The following is an 18,197-nucleotide window of genomic DNA, read 5'->3' on the forward strand; positions in this document are numbered from 1 at the left end:
TATGCTAGCACAACACGCTAACAACCAGGCTAACAGCGTTTCCATGCTCAGGTAACTACTCCTGGGTTGTGTCTAATACTGTGTGTGTGTGTGTGTGTGTGTGTGTGTGTGTGTGTGTGTGTGTGTGTGTGTGTTCAGGGGATCCAAGCTCAGACTGTGGCTAACTTCTACCTGGCCTTCGAAGCTCAGCTGACCATCATCCCCATCATCAATAAGGTACATTTACATACATAAGGGTTGTTTATCCTCCTAGTATCAGCATTATGAGGTAAATGTATCTAACTCAGGTAAATGTATCTAACTCAGGTACATGTATCTAACTCAGGTAAATGTATCTAACTCAGGTACATGTATCTAACTCAGGTAAATGTATCTATCTAAGGTAAATGTATCTATCTAATGTAAATGTATCTAACTCAGGTACATGTATCTAACTCAGGTAAATGTATCTAACTCAGGTAAATGTATCTAACTCAGGTAAATGTATCTAACTCAGGTACATGTATCTAACTCAGGTAAATGTATCTATCTAAGGTAAATGTATCTATCTAAGGTAAATTTCGCTTTTTCCATTGACCAGACCGGTATGGCACGGTACGGCACGCATGTGTATCCTACCCGGGCCATACCGTACTTTCAGAAACGATTCTCCATTATACACAACAGACCTGGAGCAAGCCGGGACAGTAGGAGGAGTTAAGTGAAGAGCACTTCACTATAATAAGTGCCGCTATACAGCTCAACGGGGGGAAATGCGATAAGAATTATGTCAAAATGCAGCACTATCATGCACAGATCAGCCTTAAAACATGTTACGTTAGATATATAACGTTAGACATGGTGCAATGTATTTCTACGGAAAGGCTGTGCTTGACACTTCCATTGGACTGACGCCGGGATGCTCATACAATCTACGCGTTTGTTATAGATAAGTGCTCCGGTGTCTAGCTGGTAGTCTTTATTTATACAGCATATGGATGTTACGTACCTGTTACTTGCCGTTTTCATAATTTTATTCAGCCTAGCACAAGTCATGCATTGAATGTAACCTCAAGTGCAGCTGAACAGTATTAAGTAAACCACAATACATGTGTGGGTGTCCGCATCATCGTTATCGAAAAATGCACCCAATCGCGACCACACGACTCCAAAAACGATACGGCAAAACTAAATGTTGAAATAGCAGTAATACCACGTTCATTGATAAAATGACATAAGGAATGGAAAGGGGGGATGGCAGTTTTAGAAGGGGGATGATGAAGCGCGCTGGACTGTGGAACGGTCTAGCATAGATACAGCGCATCGCCATAATAGTGATTTTTTTGTTATGCTTGTTGTAAAGAAAAGTTCTATGATGCATTGAAATGACCTTAAACTAAGATAATAAGATGGTTATCATAATTTTTCAAAGCTTTATTAATAAGTAATTACAGAAAAAGTAAATGACATTTTCCGAGAGCGAAATCTGTTGTGATATTTAAAAAAGGCGGTTAGCGGTGAACTCTATGATCATGGGATGACGATGTTGTGACGATCTCCAATGACCAATCAACGGTCTGCAGTGTCACACACAGCCTAGCACGGATAGTACCTTTCGCTTCTAATCAGGAAGGGTAGCTAAAACCAGCACGGGTACTTCGGCCCGGTACAGCTCGGTTGGCAGTGGAGAAAGCAAAACAAACCGGGCTCACACGGTACGATACGGTAGTGGGAAAGCACCATAACTCAGGTAAATGTATCTTTCTAAGGTAAATGTATCTACCGGTAACTAAGATAAATGTATCTAACTACAGTAAATGTGAATTGAATGTTCATTTCTCTACCATGCCGTTGTTCTGTGGTTTGTGTCTCCAGATCGACCTGAAGAACGCAGACCCAGAGCGAGTGGAGAAGCAGATTGAGAAGGTGTTTGACATCCCGGCTGAAGAATGCATCAGGGTGGGTTACAGCACTAACCCTAACCCTGACCTTAACCCTGACCCTGACCCTAAGAATGCATCAGGGTGGGTTACACTTCCTGACGGGTGATGTCACTTCCTGTAGATCTCGGCCAAGCTGGGGACCAACGTGGGGAGTGTCCTGGAGGAGGTGGTGCGCAGGATCCCCCCGTGAGTTAGCTCCTCCCACCTCTCAATATAGCCTTTCCCACCTCTCACTATAGCTCCTCCCACCTCTCAATATAGCCCCTCCCACCTCTCAATATAGCCCCTCAAACCTCTCACTATAGCTCCTCCCACCTCTCAATATAGCCTCTCCCACCTCTCACTATAGCTCCTCCCACCTCTCAATATAGCCCCCCCCGCCTCTCATATAGCCCCTCCCACCTCTTACTATAGCTCCTCCCACCTCTCACTATAGCTCCTCCCACCTCTCAATATAGCCCCTCCCACCTTCACTATAGCTCCACTCACTATAGTTCCTCCCACCTCTCAATATAGTCCCTCCCACCTTCACTATAGCTCCTCCCACTATAGCTCCTCTCACTATAGCTCTCCCACCTCTCATTATAGCTCCTCTCAATATAGCTACTCCCACCCTCTCACTATAGCTCCTCTCACTATAGCTCCCCCCACCTCTCACTATAGCTCCTCCCACCTTCACTATAGCTCCTCCCACCTCTCACTATAGCTGCTCCCACCTCTCACTATAGCTCCTCCCACTATAGCTCCTTCCACCTCTCACTATAGCTCCTCCAACTATAGCTCCTCCCACCTTCACTATAGCTCCTCCCACCTCTCAATATAGCCCCTCTCACCTTCACTATAGCTCCTCCCATCTTTCCTTCACCTGGGTCCTTATAGCCCTAACCCTGTGTGTGTGTGTGTGTGTGTGTGTGTGTGTGTGTGTGTGTGTGTGTGTGTGTGTGTGTGTGTGTGTGTGTGTGTGTGTGTGTGTGCAGGCCGCCCGCCAGCCTAGAGGAGCCATTCAAAGCGCTGGTGTTTGACTCTACCTTCGACACGTACAGAGGAGTGGTGGCCAACATCTGTCTGTTCGGAGGGCAGGTCAGTTACCCTAACTTGACCCGTGACCCTAACCTGACCCTAACCTAGCCCTAACCTGACCCTAACCTAGGCCCAATCCCGATTCTCTTTTTTACCACTTCGGCTCGTTTTGGAGTCACTCGTTTTGGAGTCACTCGTTTTGGAGCCATAGCCGTAGTGGTTCCCCGGGGGAAATGGGACAACCCTTCACTAATACGTCATCCGTAGTGTAATGAATGGGTTAATTCATAGTCAGGACAGCGCATGCGCCTAAGAGAGAGTTCATGATTTACCAGAAGGTGACTGACAGGTGTCGAGAGAACCGAAGTAAACTGGTTATACCTTTGTTGAACCCAGACTCAAGTGTCTTATTATTCTATGTCCAAGTGACATTACACGTAGTATCGTAGAAAAGCATTGACGCTCGCGATTCATTCACAACTTGAATGAACTTGAACGCTATCAATCGATCAAACAAGTCATCAAATAAAAAAGAACAATGCTTCATTATCAGACCATGGCAGAATAAGCTCTAACCTGTATGAAACCTGTGCTCCTACCCTGCCAGTCTGCACTGATTTAGGACAACAGTGCAACAACTTCGAGGCTGAACTTTAGTTACATTTATATGCCATCAAAGGGAAACATGGAAAAATGCATGACTTACTGATTTAATTTTATGACGTTACGAAATCCGATGTGACAGGAACGCTGGAGAAACAGCCGCTGTCCACTGCATTAGTTAACTACATACAGTATATAATAGTACATAATAACAACTGCTCGGATTAGATTGCCGGTTGTTTTGGTATAATAACAACTATAGCGTCATATACCACCAAGGGGGGGAAATTCGCGCCTATCATGCTGTCAAACACCACAGGTAATAATTTATTTCTAAATAAACATGATTGTACATCTCTGAAATGGAAATCGCGCTGTGCTTGACACTTCCAGCCTGTGCTTGACACTTCCAGCCTGTGACAAACGCGCAGATTACGAGAGCGAAAAGAACATTTCTGTAGATGTTTCGCAATGCATGCCGGAAGGGAGTCTCATTGCTCCGAATCGAACGAGGGTCAAGATTTTCTCCAAACGGAGCCATGGAAAACCCTAACCCTAACCCTAACCCTAAATGAGTAATGAATTGGGACGCCACTACGGCTACACGTGAACGCGCAAAACGGAGATTAGGGGTGAAAACGGAGCCGGAGTGGTGAATTGGGATTCACCCCTAGCCTTGACCTGACCCTAACCTAGCCCTAACCTGACCCTAACCTGACCCTAACCTAGCCCTAACCTGACCCTAACCCTAACCTAGCCTTAACCTGACCCTAACCTAGCCCTAACCTGACCCTAACCTAGCCCTAACCTAACCCTAACCTAGCCTTAACCTGACCCTAACCTAGCCCTAACCTGACCCTAACCTAGCCCTAACCTGACCATAACCTAGCCCTAACCTAACCTGACCTTAACCTGACCTTAACCTGACCTGACCCTAAGCCCCTCTCACACATAGTTCCCTGTAAATGATGGGGCTTTTCCATTGACCAGACCGGTTCGGCTCACCTCGGCACGCATTTGAAAAGTTCCATATAGGTTCGGGTAGGATACGTTCTCCACTCCACACAACAGACCAGCAACGAGCGGCGACAGTAGGAGGAGTTAAGTGTCATAAGAGCACTTCACTTTTAGCACTTCACTCCTTGCCAATTTCAGACCCATTTCCCAGTTACCATTCCTCTCAAAAGTTCTGGAGCGCATAGTCCACCTACAACTACAAGCCTTCCTTGAGCAACATAACATACACGATAAATTCCAGTCTGGCTTCCGCGCCACAGCACTGAAACGGCCCTTCTCTGTGTCTTTAACGACCTTATTATAGCCGCCGATGCAGGTAACCCCTCTATCCTGCTGCTCCTTGATCTCACAGCTGCATTTGACACTGTAGATCACATGATTCTACTAGCTCGACTTGAGCATTATGTAGGCATCAGGGGCGTCGCCTTGGACTGGTTCCGGTCTTACCTAAATAAGCGGACTTTTTCTGTCCAACTCGGTGACCTCTCCTCCTCAGTAGCCCCCCTCACCTGTGGAGTGCCCCAAGGATCAATCATGGCCCTGCCCCTAGGTCAGATCCTGGCAAAATTCAGCATCTCCTTCCACTGCTTCGCCGATGACGTGCAGGTTTACCTTCCCTTAAAATTAACCCAAGGGAAAACCACATTACAGACCCTGCTTGACTGCCTGACCGAAATAAAGTGCTGGATGTCAGAAAACTTTTTAACCCTCAATGAAAAAAAAAACGGAGGTTATTGTTTTTAATTGTGCCCCCCGGCCCCCCTCGTCGATGCCCTTGGTCCCCTGAGTTCTAACCTCTCCACCTCAGTTAGGAACCTTGGAGTAATTTTTGATAGTGCTTTTAAATTTGAAAAGCAAGTCAGCTCCGTTGTAAAAAAATGTTTTTATCATCTTAGACTCCTGGCCAAGACAAAGGCCTACCTCTCCCAGAAGAACCTGGAGAGTGTGATACATGCCTTTGTCACTACTCGCCTGGACTACTGTAACGCACTCTACGCGGGGATCGACCAGTCCCTGCTCCGCCGCCTACAAAAGTAGTGAGAAACTACTCGCTGTGATTGGTTAACTTGTTCCACGTGAAAACGTCTTGCGTCAGACATATGTAACCCTTCACCTGCCGGACCAGGCAATGTTCAGGCTTCTGTTCACACCTAAGCCTTCCCTGTAAATTCCATGGAATCACACAAGGTCCCGACCAGGGTAATAGGATTTCCCTGGTCAGTCGTGTTCACACATACACCGTACCAGGTACATTTCGTGGAATATACTGGGAAGGCTTGTATGTGTGAAAGGGGTTTAACCTCACCCTGACCCTGACCTGACCCTGATCTGACCCTAACCTGACCCTGACCTTACCCTGACCCTAACCTCTGACCTCTGACCCTGACCCTGACACTAACTAACCCTAGCCTGACCTTTGACCCTGCCAGGTGAGTCGGGGAGACAGGATCATGTCGGCGTCTCTGGGGAAAACGTACGAGGTGAACGAGCTGGGAGTCCTGAGGCCTGAGGAGCACCCCACTACCACCCTGTAGGTACCTGTCTCACCCCACTACCAGCCTGTAGGTACCTGTCTCACCCTCACCCCACTACCACCCTGTAGGTACCTGTCTCACCCCACTACCACCCTGTAGGTACCTGTCTCACCCTCACCCCACTACCACCCTGTAGGTACCTGTCTCACCCTCACCCCACTACCACCCTGTAAGTACCTGTCTCACCCTCACCCCACTACCACCCTGTAAGTACCTGTCTCACCCCACTACCACCCTGTAAGTACCTGTCTCACCCCACTAACACCCTGTAAGTAACTGTCTCACCCCACTACCACCCTGTAAGTACCTGTCTCACCCCACTAACACCCTGTAAGTAACTGTCTCACCCCACTACCACCCTGTAAGTACCTGTCTCACCCCACTAACACACTGTAAGTACCTGTCTGTCTGCCTGCCTGTCTGTATTTCTGCCTGCCTGTCTGACTGCCCCCCCCCTCCCCTCCAGGTACGCGGGGCAGGTGGGCTACATGGTGGCGGGTATGAAGGAGGTGAAGGAGGCGCAGGTGGGAGACACGCTGTTCCTGCAGCGCTGCCCCGTCCCCCCACTGCCCGGCTTCACCCCCGCCAGACCCATGGTGTTCGCTGGTACTACACACACACACACACACCTAATCACACACACACACACTCTCTACCTCTGACACAATTAAAATAACATGTGGGGTTCCCCAAGGATCACTCCTTGGCCCCCTTCTATTCAATCTCGACATGCTTCTATTGGGACACATCATAAAAAAGAACAAAATTGGCTACCAAACTATGCGGATGACACTCAAATCTACATCGCCCTCTCACCTAACGACTATAGTCCCATTTATTTATTTTAAAAATTGTTTTCACTATCCTGTATTTTTTTTATTCTATATGTAAAGGACTTTGAATTGCCCTTGTTGTATGAAATGTGTGTGGTGTGTGTGTTTAGGGATGTACCCTATAGACCAGGGGGAGTACCCTGCGCTCCGCAGCGCCGTGGACAAACTGACGCTCAACGACTCGTCTGTCAGCGTCCAGAGAGACAGCAGCCTGGCCCTGGGGGCGGGGTGGAGGTACACACACACACACACACACACACACACACACACACACCACAAACACACCATACACACACACATACCACAAACACACCATACACACACACACACACACATACACACACACACACACATACACATACACACACACACCATACACACACACACACCATTAAACCACCTGCGTATTGCATATGTAACTTTTGGACTAGAGGATAGTAGTTGTGATAGTGAAATACAGTATGTGTGACCCTAATCACCCGGACAGTATTTAGGAAGCCAGACACTATTTGCCATGACATTTCAGTTTCAGTAATTAGATAAAGGAGACCCCCCCAGGGTCTAACCCCCCCCAGCTCCATATGGAGGTGTTCAACCCTCCCCCCTCCCTCCTCCCCCCCAGGCTCGGTTTCTTGGGCCTGCTGCACATGGAGGTGTTTAATCAGCGGTTGGAGCAGGAACACAATGCCAACGTCATCGTCACGGCACCCACCGTCCCCTACAGGGCCGTCCTTTCCTCAGCCAGGCTCATCAAGGTGAGGCCCCACCCCCTCTCTGGCCCTGCCCCTCTCTGGCCCCTCCTCTCTCTGGCCACCCCCCATCTGGGCCTGCCCCTCCCCCTCTCTGGCCCCTCCCTTTCTGGCCATGCCCCCTCTGGCCCCGCCCATCTCTGGCCCCCTAATGCTAACCAGACTAATGCTAACCGGGTGAATGCTAACAGGACTAATGCTAACCGGGCGAATGCTAACAGGGCTAATGCTAACTGTCGTCTGTGCTGCAGGAGCACGGAGGTCAGGAGGTCATCACCATCATTAACCCCGCCCACTTCCCTGACAAGTCCCTGGTGACGGAGTACCTGGAGCCTATCGTCATAGGAACCATCATCGCCCCCGACGACTACACTGGCAAGATCATGGGTCTGTGTCTGGTACGTCTGTCCTCCCCTCTCCTCTCCCCTCCCCTCCCCTCCCCTCCCCTCCCCTCCCCTCTCTTCTCCTCTCCCTTTCCCTCCCCTCTCCTCCTCCCCTCTCCTCTCCTCTCCTCTTCCCTCCTCTCCTCCCCTCCCGTCCCCTCTCCTCTCCTCTCCTCTCCCCTCCCCTTCTCCCCTCCCGTCCCCTCCCGTCCCCTCTCCTCTCCTCTCCCCTCCCCTTTTCCCCTCTCCTCTCCTTTCCACACGTGTGTATCTGAGTGTGTTGTCGTGTGTGTGTGTGTGTGTGTGTGTAGAACCGGCGTGCGGTGCAGATGAACATGGTGTACATAGACGAGCATCGCGTGATGATGAAGTACCTGTTCCCTCTCAACGAGGTGGTGGTGGACTTCTACGACCTTCTGAAGTCCATGAGCTCAGGATACGCCAGGTGTGTGTGTGTAAACCTGAGTGTGTGTGGCAGCTTTGACTATGAGGATGCAGGTTACCAGTGTGTGTGTGTGTGTGTGTGTGTGTGTGAGGCAGCTTTGACTATGAGGATGCAGGTTACCAACCGGCTGATCTGATCAAGATGGACATCCTGCTGAACGGACGACCAGTGGAGGAGCTGACCACCATCGTCCACAAGTAACACACACACACACACACACACACACACACACACACACATACATATATACACACGCACACAGTGTTGAGTTGACAACCAGTTATGCCTACACATAGGATGTCATTCACACCAAATGATAACAGTGGATTGACAGATACAGTATCAATACTATAAAACAGACAGTATCCAGCTCATGGGTAATCAAGCTTATGAACATGGCCCAGGCTGCCAAATATGAAAACTAAAAGTTTACATCTGTAACCCAGTTGTGATATGGCCTGCTCCCGCTGTTGGTATTTCAAGATCTTGGTTAAAAATGCTTCCTCTAGGCTATGGTCAAAGGTGCAGCCAACGTCTAGAATGAGCACCTCTTTGTGATTTTCATTGACAATTACAGCATCGGGGGGTGTTTGATGAAATATTAGAGAACAATTCAGAATTGTCACTACACAGACTGAACATACTAGGCTTTACAGTGGAGTGCTTGTACAGCGTTGCGGCAGGCCTGAACACATGCACACACACACACACACACACACACACACACATACATATATACACACACTAGGGATGGGACGATACACTCAACTCACGATACGATCCACCTCTCGATACAGGGGTTCACGATACGATACAGTCACGATACGATATCATAAATAAAACAAGATGAAAAAGGGTGACTGAACAATAACTTATTTATTCCGTTCCATGAAATAAAAATGTTTTGTGGCTTGTTACAGTGCAAGCTAAAACTTTGGCTGGATACTTTTAAACATCCTATTTCCATCTAGCCTGGCCTAGGATATGGACATGTTTTTCTTAGAAAAATCTACATAAACAGTTGAACACAAACAGGGACAGTTTAAGTGTTACCTGTCCCTTAGATAGGCTCTGTGCTGGGCTCTTTTTTATATCTTTGTGGTGGTCTCTGAAGATGGTGATTCATATTTTTTGTGTTGGCCATGGTGTACGGATGTTCCTCAGTCCGGATGGTGTGTGTATCTTGTCGATGACTCTATTACCGTCTTCTTTTAAGACTGGAAACCCGAAGAACTGCCACACAAATTATTTGTATATAGGTGGAGCATCCTCAATTTCGGTCGCAGGATCCATGTTTGACTGGTCAAATAACGTTACATTCAGGCAGCGTGCGGCATTCAGGGTGTTGTGTGCACACATCCGGGAAATTTTGCAGAGGCAATACAATGGTGATTGCACCCTCTAATGTTCAAATGGTGAGGTGTAGCTAATGGAAAATAAAACAGTTCATTTTGCGATCAATTTTTCTACAACACAATACGTATCGTCACATTTTTGTATCGCGATATATCGCCATACAATATTTCGGCCCATCCCTAAGACACACACACACACACACACACACACACACACACACACACGCACATGCCACGCACACGCACACACACACACACACACACACACACACACACACACACACACACACACACACACAGGTCTGGAAATACGGATTTGGACAGTAATACAATTTCCATAATTTTGGCTCTGTATGCCACCACAATGGATTTGAAATGAAACAATCGAAATATAATTGAAGTGCAGACTTTCAGCTTTAATTCAAGGGGTTGAACAAAAATATTGTATGAAACATTTAGGAATTGCAACCATTTTTATACACAGTCCCCTATTTTTAGGAGCTCAAAAGTAATTGGACAAATTAACATAATCATAAATAAAATAAACATTTGTTTATACTTTGTCGAGAATCCTTTGCAGGCAATGACTGCCTGAAGTCTGGAACCCATGGACATCACCAAATGCTGGGTTTCCTCCTTTGTGATGCTTTTCCAGGCCTTTATTGCAGCTGTCTTCAGTTGTTGTTTGTTTGTGGGTCTTTCTGCCTTTAGTTTTGTCTTCACCAAGTGAAATGCATGCTTGATCGGGTTGAGATCAGGTGATTGACTCGGCCATTGCAGAATATTCCACTTCTTTGCCTTAAAAAACTCCTGGGTTGCTTACACAGTATGTTTTGGGTCATTGTCCATCTGTATTGTGAAGCGCCATCCAATCGACCCAGTGCCATTGGAAGCCATGCATGCCCATGTCATCACACTGCCTCCACCGTTTTTTTTTTTTACAGATTATGTAGTATGAGTCGGATCATGAGCTGTTCTAAGCCTTCTCCATACTTTTTTCTTCCCATCATTCTGGTACAGGTTGATCTTAGTTTCATCTGTCCAAAGAATGCTTTTCCAGAACAGGGCTGGCTTTTTTAGATGTTTTTTGCTAAGGTCTAATCTGACCTTTCTTCCTTCTTTCTTGAGGCTTATGAATGACTTGCACCTTGAGGTGAACCCTCTGTATTTGTTCATGTGAAGTCTACCCTTTATGGTATACTTAGATAATGATATGCCTACCTCCTGGAGACTGTTCTTCACTTGGCTGGATGTTGTGGAGGGGTTTTTCTTTACCATGTAAAGGATCCTGCGATCATCCACCACTCTTGTCTTCCATGGACGTTAAGAGGACGTTTGTGGTGCAGAGCTCACCAGTGCATTCTTTGTTTCTCAGAATGTACCAAACTGTTAATTTGGCCACTCCTAATGCTCCCGCTATCTCTATGATGGATTTTTTTTGTTTGATTTGCAGCCTAAGGATGGCCTGTTTCACTTGCATTGAGAGCTCCGTTGACTGCATGTTGTGGGTATACAGCAACAGCTTCCAAATGCAAATGCCACACTTGGAATCAACTCAGACCTTTTACCTGCTTAATTGATAAAGAAATAATGAAGGAATAGCCTACACTAGTGTCGGGTTCTGGTTCTGGGCTTAAATGCCATATTCTATTCAGCTTGGTTGTAATGCAAGCCATGCTTAACCCGTCGCTAGTTCAAACAGACCATAGACTTTAAACAACAAAGAGACACGGAATCAATCATGATTAGTATTTACTTGCAAGGAGGACGAATATGAGGCCTCTCCTGTAGGAAGAGACGCCATATTGGTACTAAATTCTCTCCTGTAAGCCAGTTTATTTATTCTCTCAGAATGGAAAACATGTGGTTCAGTTCTCATACAGAATGGAAAGGAGGAGGCAGTGGTGAACCTATCAGTGTCCTAGAAAAGTGGGGTGATGTTTCAGAACGAATCATTTAAGCAGACGTGGCCGTTGGGCGACCAAAACCTGTTTTCGAATGGGTGAGGAAAAGTTCATGTAAATCTGATAAGCAGGGGAGAGAAGGGGCTCAGGGACAAAATGGGTGAATCATTAACAGAGCTAAGAGATAGGCTGTACAAAATTTACACAGTGTTACACAGAATCATACAGAACATCCAACTATATCATTTAACATATATAGAGTATCCTGTTTTAACCTTATTTAACATTAATGAAAACCTTTATTCAGCCCTATCATTCCCTGCTGTTTTTCATAATTTATCACGATACAAACATTCTCTTCTTTATTCAGGTCGTTTTAACTTTCTTTCATATTTTCTAGTTTAACTGTCATTCAACATCGTCGTACAGATCACACATGAACCTCAACTTGGATTAGAGTTTCTCAAATTGGGTGGTTCTTAGGTTCCAAATATTCCTGAAATCAGTTTGTTAGTCATAGCTTTGAAGCAGGGGAAGACACAACAAACAATCATTTGATGTCAAGCATCACACATGTTCCTCCTGCTACTGCAATCGATAGGTCAAGAGTCATTCAGTTCGTAAGGGATGCGTTTACAAATGTCTCTGATTGATAGTTCAGGGTTTCTATGTCATCTTGGGACATTACTGCCCCAGACTGGGTCGTGTGCCTGGACGGGCGTCTCGTTTGGGTCGTCGGGAGGATTTCGTCCCCTCATTCTAAGAGATAGTGGATCTGAAGAATTCTTCACCGGGTTTGAGACGTAATTCACTAACTGAATAACCCCTTTGTAGCCCGGGCTTCCACCACTACCCGTCGTTCGAGGGAAACAATGTCACCCTCCCTCAATGGCTCTGTGCATCCACGTATCTCGTTCTGCAATCTTGACAGCGGTTGAGATGCTCAGCAGCACCCCAAATGGCTCAACCCACCGCGGGCTGCGCTAGTGTTCTCCTTCCATCTCGTCGATGATTCTCGATCCTGTAGGAAACAGAAAGGGACTGGCAGATCATTTGTTCTGGCTATTTCCCAAATAGCCATCCACGTGGCCAGTGTGTTTTCTGTTTCTGCCAAATCTGCTGTTTTTACATATAACGATGAATTGAGTATCTAGGACCCCAATTGAAATATGTACTTTCATGTCACTTGCTTCTGCAAATCGTCTAATAAAGTTTTCAATCAATCAATCAATACTTCCCTATTGTCGTCTACTATGGGTAGTCTAAACCCTTCTCCCATTTACTATTTCAAATTCATTAATTTCATTTATTTCATTCATTCATTCATTCATTCATTCAATCAAACCCATAGGTCTCAATTTTATTGTCATGTGTGTTTCCATTAGAGAAACACACTCTTCAATGTCCAGGTGTTTGGACACTGTGTTTGATCAATTCGTTCACGAAATGTGCGCCATTATCACTATAAATTTTTTTTGTTTTTAAATTGTGTAATTATATACGTGAAAATGTGCGTTAACTCCTGTCAATCATCATTTCCCTGCTTTTTGATACATGTCATCAAAAAGACCATGTATCAAATTAGCTGCTGTTTGTAGAGGCTTTGTGGTAATACAATTTTCCCATCTATTCCAAATTCGTATTACTCCCCTGGTCTCTGAGGGGGTCACACTAAAAATCCTCTGTCTCCCTCCCTCTCTCTCTCTCTCTCTCTGTTTGCTGTTCTGTGTCCACTCTGACACATAGCCCCCACCCTTGCGCTCCTCTTCTGCCTCAAACGCACACAGTTCATAGTCTCTCTCTCTCTCTCTCTCTCTCTCTCTCTCTCTCTCTCTCTCTCTCTCTCTCCCTCTCTCTCTCTCTCTCCCTCTCTCTCTCCCTCTCTCTCTCTGTCCGTGTCTGTCTGTCTCCTGTCTGTCTGTCTATTCCTTTCTTTCTGTCTGTCTGTCTCCTGTCTGTCTGTCTATTCCTCTCTTTCTGTCTGTCTGTCTCCTGTCTGTCTGTCTATTCCTCTCTTTCTGTCTGTCTGTCTCCTGTCTGTCTGTCTATTCCTCTCTTTCTGTCTGTCTGTCTCCTGTCTGTCTGTCTATTCCTCTCTTTCTGTCTGTCTGTCTCCTGTCTGTCTGTCTATTCCTCGTCTCCTCTCCTCGTCTCCTAGTCTCCTCTACTCCTCTACTAGTCTCCTAGTCTCCTCTACTCCTCTACTAGTCTCCTAGTCTCCTCTCCTCGTCTCCTCTCCTAGTCTCCTAGTCTCCTCTCCTCGTCTCCTCTACTCGTTTCCTAGTCTCCTCGTCTCCTCTCCTAGTCTCCTATCTGTCTCTCTCTCCTGCTCTCGCTCTCTGTCTCTGTCTCTCTCTCTCTCTCTCTTGCACTCCCACTTGCTCTCTCTGTCACACACTCTTATCTCTTACTCAAACACACATTCCCTCTCTCTGTCTTAAACACACACACTCTCTCTTATCTCTTTCACACACACATACACTCGCTCTCTCTGTCACACACACACTCCCTTATCTCTTACTCAAACACACATTCCCTCTCTCTCTCCTGCCTTCTCTCTCTCTCTCCTGCTTTCTCCTGCTTTCTCTCCTTCTCTCTCTCTCCTCACCCTCGTCCTTAAATAACTTTAACATTTCTCTCTCTCTTCACTTCTTGCCCTGTCTTTTCTTTTATAGCTGAAACCACTTCCCTGTAGTTTAAACACAACCATACACACGTCTGTGATTAGTTGGGTCCTCTCATTTCTCTCTCTGTTCCTCACTCTCACACTCTCTCACACAGTTCATAGTTTCAGTTCCATTCTTAGTCTGCTGTTTACCTAACACGAAAAGGATATCCATTTATCTTTCAAAGTGGATTCCTTTCGTATGTCAAACTACTCCACAGTCTAATTTCCATTAGTCTACTGTTTACATAGCATAAAAAGATATTCATCTGTCTTTTAAAGTGGATTATTTTGCATGTCAAACAACTCCTATTTTGTACAAGGATAGATAGACTATTCAATTCGATTGCAATCTTTCTTTTTCTATTATAATTCACTTTCATTCATAGTTTCTATATTTACCGGTCTTTGTTGCTTATGTCTTGGTCTGGATCTCGTCAGCCGTCCTTTTGGAGGAGAAAGGTTCGACATCTAACGCACCGGCCTGGAGCGAATTTGACGTTCCAGGACTTTGACCGGGTTCGCTCGATCCCGGGCTGTTGCAACAGACTGTCGGCGTTGTCGAGTCTTCTTCCCCCATCAGACGACCTTGAGATCCGGCTCGAAGGACCAAATGTCGGGTTCTGGTTCTGGGCTTAAATGCCATATTCTATTCAGCTTGGTTGTAATGCAAGCCATGCTTAACCCGTCGCTAGTTCAAACAGACCATAGACTTTAAACAACAAAGAGACACGGAATCAATCATGATTAGTATTTACTTGCAAGGAGGACGAATATGAGGCCTCTCCTGTAGGAAGAGACGCCATATTGGTACTAAATTCTCTCCTGTAAGCCAGTTTATTTATTCTCTCAGAATGGAAAACATGTGGTTCAGTTCTCATACAGAATGGAAAGGAGGAGGCAGTGGTGAACCTATCAGTGTCCTAGAAAAGTGGGGTGATGTTTCAGAACGAATCATTTAAGCAGACGTGGCCGTTGGGCGACCAAAACCTGTTTTCGAATGGGTGAGGAAAAGTTCATGTAAATCTGATAAGCAGGGGAGAGAAGGGGCTCAGGGACAAAATGGGTGAATCATTAACAGAGCTAAGAGATAGGCTGTACAAAATTTACACAGTGTTACACAGAATCATACAGAACATCCAACTATATCATTTAACATATATAGAGTATCCTGTTTTAACCTTATTTAACATTAATGAAAACCTTTATTCAGCCCTATCAACTAGCCCATGAAACAGCTTTTGAGTCAATTGTCCAATTACTTTTGGTCCCTTGAAAAAGAGGGAGCTACATATTAAAGAGCTGTAATTCTTAAACCCTTCCTTCAATTTGGATGTGAATACCCTTACCCTAAAGCTGAGATTCTGCACTTTAAGCCCATATTCATTATATAACTGTAACTTGAAGATGTTTTGGTAAACAGCTCAAATAAAAAAAATCTGTGTGTGTCCAAATATATGGACCTAACTACACTATACACACATACATTCACACATATATCTCAGTGTGTGATGTTATGTGTGTGTTGGGTGTGTGTGCGTGTGCGTGTCCGTGTTAGGTCGCGGGCCTACAGTGCAGGGAAGGCCATGTGTGAGCGTCTACAGGAGGCCATCCCGCGCCAGATGTTTGAGATTGCCGTGCAGGCGGCTGTAGGGAACAAGGTCATCGCCAGGGAAACGTAAGTCTGGAGGACACACCTAACCCTAACCCTAACAGACCTGAGAACAGACCTAACCCTAACAGACCTGAGAACAGACCAGACTAAGAACAGACCTGAGAACAGACCAGACTAAGAACAGACCTGACTAAGAACAGACCAGACTAAGAACAGACCTGACTAAGAACAGACCTGAGAACAGACCAGACTAAGAACAGACCAGACTAAGAACAGACCTGAGAACAGAGCAGACTAAGAACAGACCAGACTAAGAACAGACCTGACTAAGAACAGACCTGAGAACAGACCAGACTAAGAACAGACCTGAGAACAGACCAGACTAAGAACAGACCTGAGAACAGAGCAGACTAAGAACAGACCTGACTAAGAACAGACCTGAGAACAGACCAGACTAAGAACAGACCTGAGAACAGACCAGACTAAGAACAGACCTGAGAACAGACCAGACCAGACTAAGAACAGACCAGACTAAGAACAGACCTGAGAACAGACCAGACTAAGAACAGACCTGAGAACAGACCAGACTAAGAACAGACCAGACTAAGAACAGACCAGACTAAGAACAGACCTGAGAACAGACCAGACTAAGAACAGACCAGACTAAGAACAGACCTGACTAAGAACAGACCTGAGAACAGACCAGACTAAGAACAGACCTGAGAACAGACCAGACTAAGAACAGACCTGAGAACAGACCAGACTAAGAACAGACCAGACTAAGAACAGACCTGAGAACAGACCAGACTAAGAACAGACCAGACTAAGAACAGACCAGACTAAGAACAGACCTGAGAACAGACCAGACTAAGAACAGACCTGACTAAGAACAGACCTGACTGGTCCCCAGACCTGATTCTGGATATTCTATATATAGAAGTAGTTATAACATGATGTCTGTCTGTCTGTCTGTCCAGGATCAAGGCCTTCAGGAAGAACGTCCTCGCTAAATGTGTAAGTCCCTAAACCCTAACCCTGACCTGGGGTCAGTCTGTCTCCTAAACCCTGACTGTATGTCTGTCTGTCTGTCTGTTTGTGTGAGGGACAGGTATGTACTGTATGGTAACTGTGTGTGTGTGTGTGTGTGTGTGTGCGTGTGCGTGCGTGTGTGTAGTATGGAGGGGACATCACGAGGAAGATGAAGCTCCTGAAGAGGCAGGCGGAGGGCAAGAAGAAGATGCGTCTGGTGGGAAATGTTGAGATCCCCAAAGACGCCTTCATCACCGTCCTGAAGAGGAACAAATAACTCTCCTCCTCCTCTTCCTCCCCCTTCTCCTCCTCCTCCTCACCCTCCCCCTTTTCCTCCTCCCCCTTCTTCTCCCTCCCCCTCCTCCCTCCTTCCCCTTCTCCTCCTCCTCCTTCTCCCCCCCCTTCTCCTCCTCCTTCTCCTCCCACCTGGGAACACCACCACTAGTGTGCCCTTGAGGCAGGCACTTAGGGCTAAGTTACTCCAGACTGTGGAGAAGATAAAAGCGTCTGCTAAATGGTAAAAAAAAATGTTTGTAGTTAATAAACAAGAAGGATGTATTGCTTGTTGTATTACTCTATTTGATACTCTTCAGCTGCAGCATCTCAGCTAAGTCTGATCACGGATGAGCGGTGGTATTTTCACTATTTTGGGAATTTACATGGTGAAATGCATTCTTAGATGTCTACGTCGTCATGATTACAAATATGCCACTTGAAATGCATGAAATCTTATTTGTGTCTCACACACACACACACACACACACACCATATAAGTATTTATGGATATGACAGATCAAAAATGATCTAGCAGCTGAATATACTTTTTTCTCCCTCTTCTTCTTCTTCTTTTGGATTCAACGGCAGCTTGCATCCTTAGCGTTGCACTACTGCCATCTACTGGATCTATCCAACTCCTCTTCACTAATAATAATAACTTGTATAGCACTTTTCCTGCAAACGTTGCAGCTCAAAGTGCTTTAAAATATCCACACAGCATAAAAATAATAATAGAACAATAGTAATCAATAAAACACACAATAGCAATAATATAAACTACATAATAAAACAAGAATAAACCATACAATCCAAGGGGCATAGAACACAGATAAACAAAATAACTAA

At 45.8% G+C, this 18,197-nt stretch overlaps 1 protein-coding gene across 1 annotated transcript in view; it reads left to right on the top strand.

The window, feature by feature from the left end:
• Positions 1 to 17,580, top strand: part of guf1 (GTP binding elongation factor GUF1) — a 21,935-nt gene extending 4,355 nt beyond the window's left edge. Inside the window, exons 5-18 of the mRNA XM_080541139.1 lie at positions 139 to 216; positions 1,855 to 1,938; positions 2,044 to 2,108; positions 2,900 to 3,002; positions 5,993 to 6,093; positions 6,564 to 6,703; positions 7,041 to 7,164; positions 7,553 to 7,685; positions 7,931 to 8,077; positions 8,374 to 8,507; positions 8,603 to 8,704; positions 15,990 to 16,109; positions 17,024 to 17,060; positions 17,221 to 17,580. Of these exons, the coding sequence (XP_080397265.1) occupies positions 139 to 216; positions 1,855 to 1,938; positions 2,044 to 2,108; positions 2,900 to 3,002; positions 5,993 to 6,093; positions 6,564 to 6,703; positions 7,041 to 7,164; positions 7,553 to 7,685; positions 7,931 to 8,077; positions 8,374 to 8,507; positions 8,603 to 8,704; positions 15,990 to 16,109; positions 17,024 to 17,060; positions 17,221 to 17,352 (1,500 nt within the window). The 3' untranslated portion in view covers positions 17,353 to 17,580. The remainder of the gene's footprint in view (positions 1 to 138; positions 217 to 1,854; positions 1,939 to 2,043; positions 2,109 to 2,899; positions 3,003 to 5,992; positions 6,094 to 6,563; positions 6,704 to 7,040; positions 7,165 to 7,552; positions 7,686 to 7,930; positions 8,078 to 8,373; positions 8,508 to 8,602; positions 8,705 to 15,989; positions 16,110 to 17,023; positions 17,061 to 17,220) is intronic.
• Positions 17,581 to 18,197: the final 617 nt, after the last annotated feature.

This window comes from Nansenia antarctica, assembly GCF_963989245.1.
Source record: "Nansenia antarctica genome assembly, chromosome: 1".
Lineage (NCBI taxonomy): Eukaryota > Metazoa > Chordata > Actinopteri > Argentiniformes > Microstomatidae > Nansenia > Nansenia antarctica.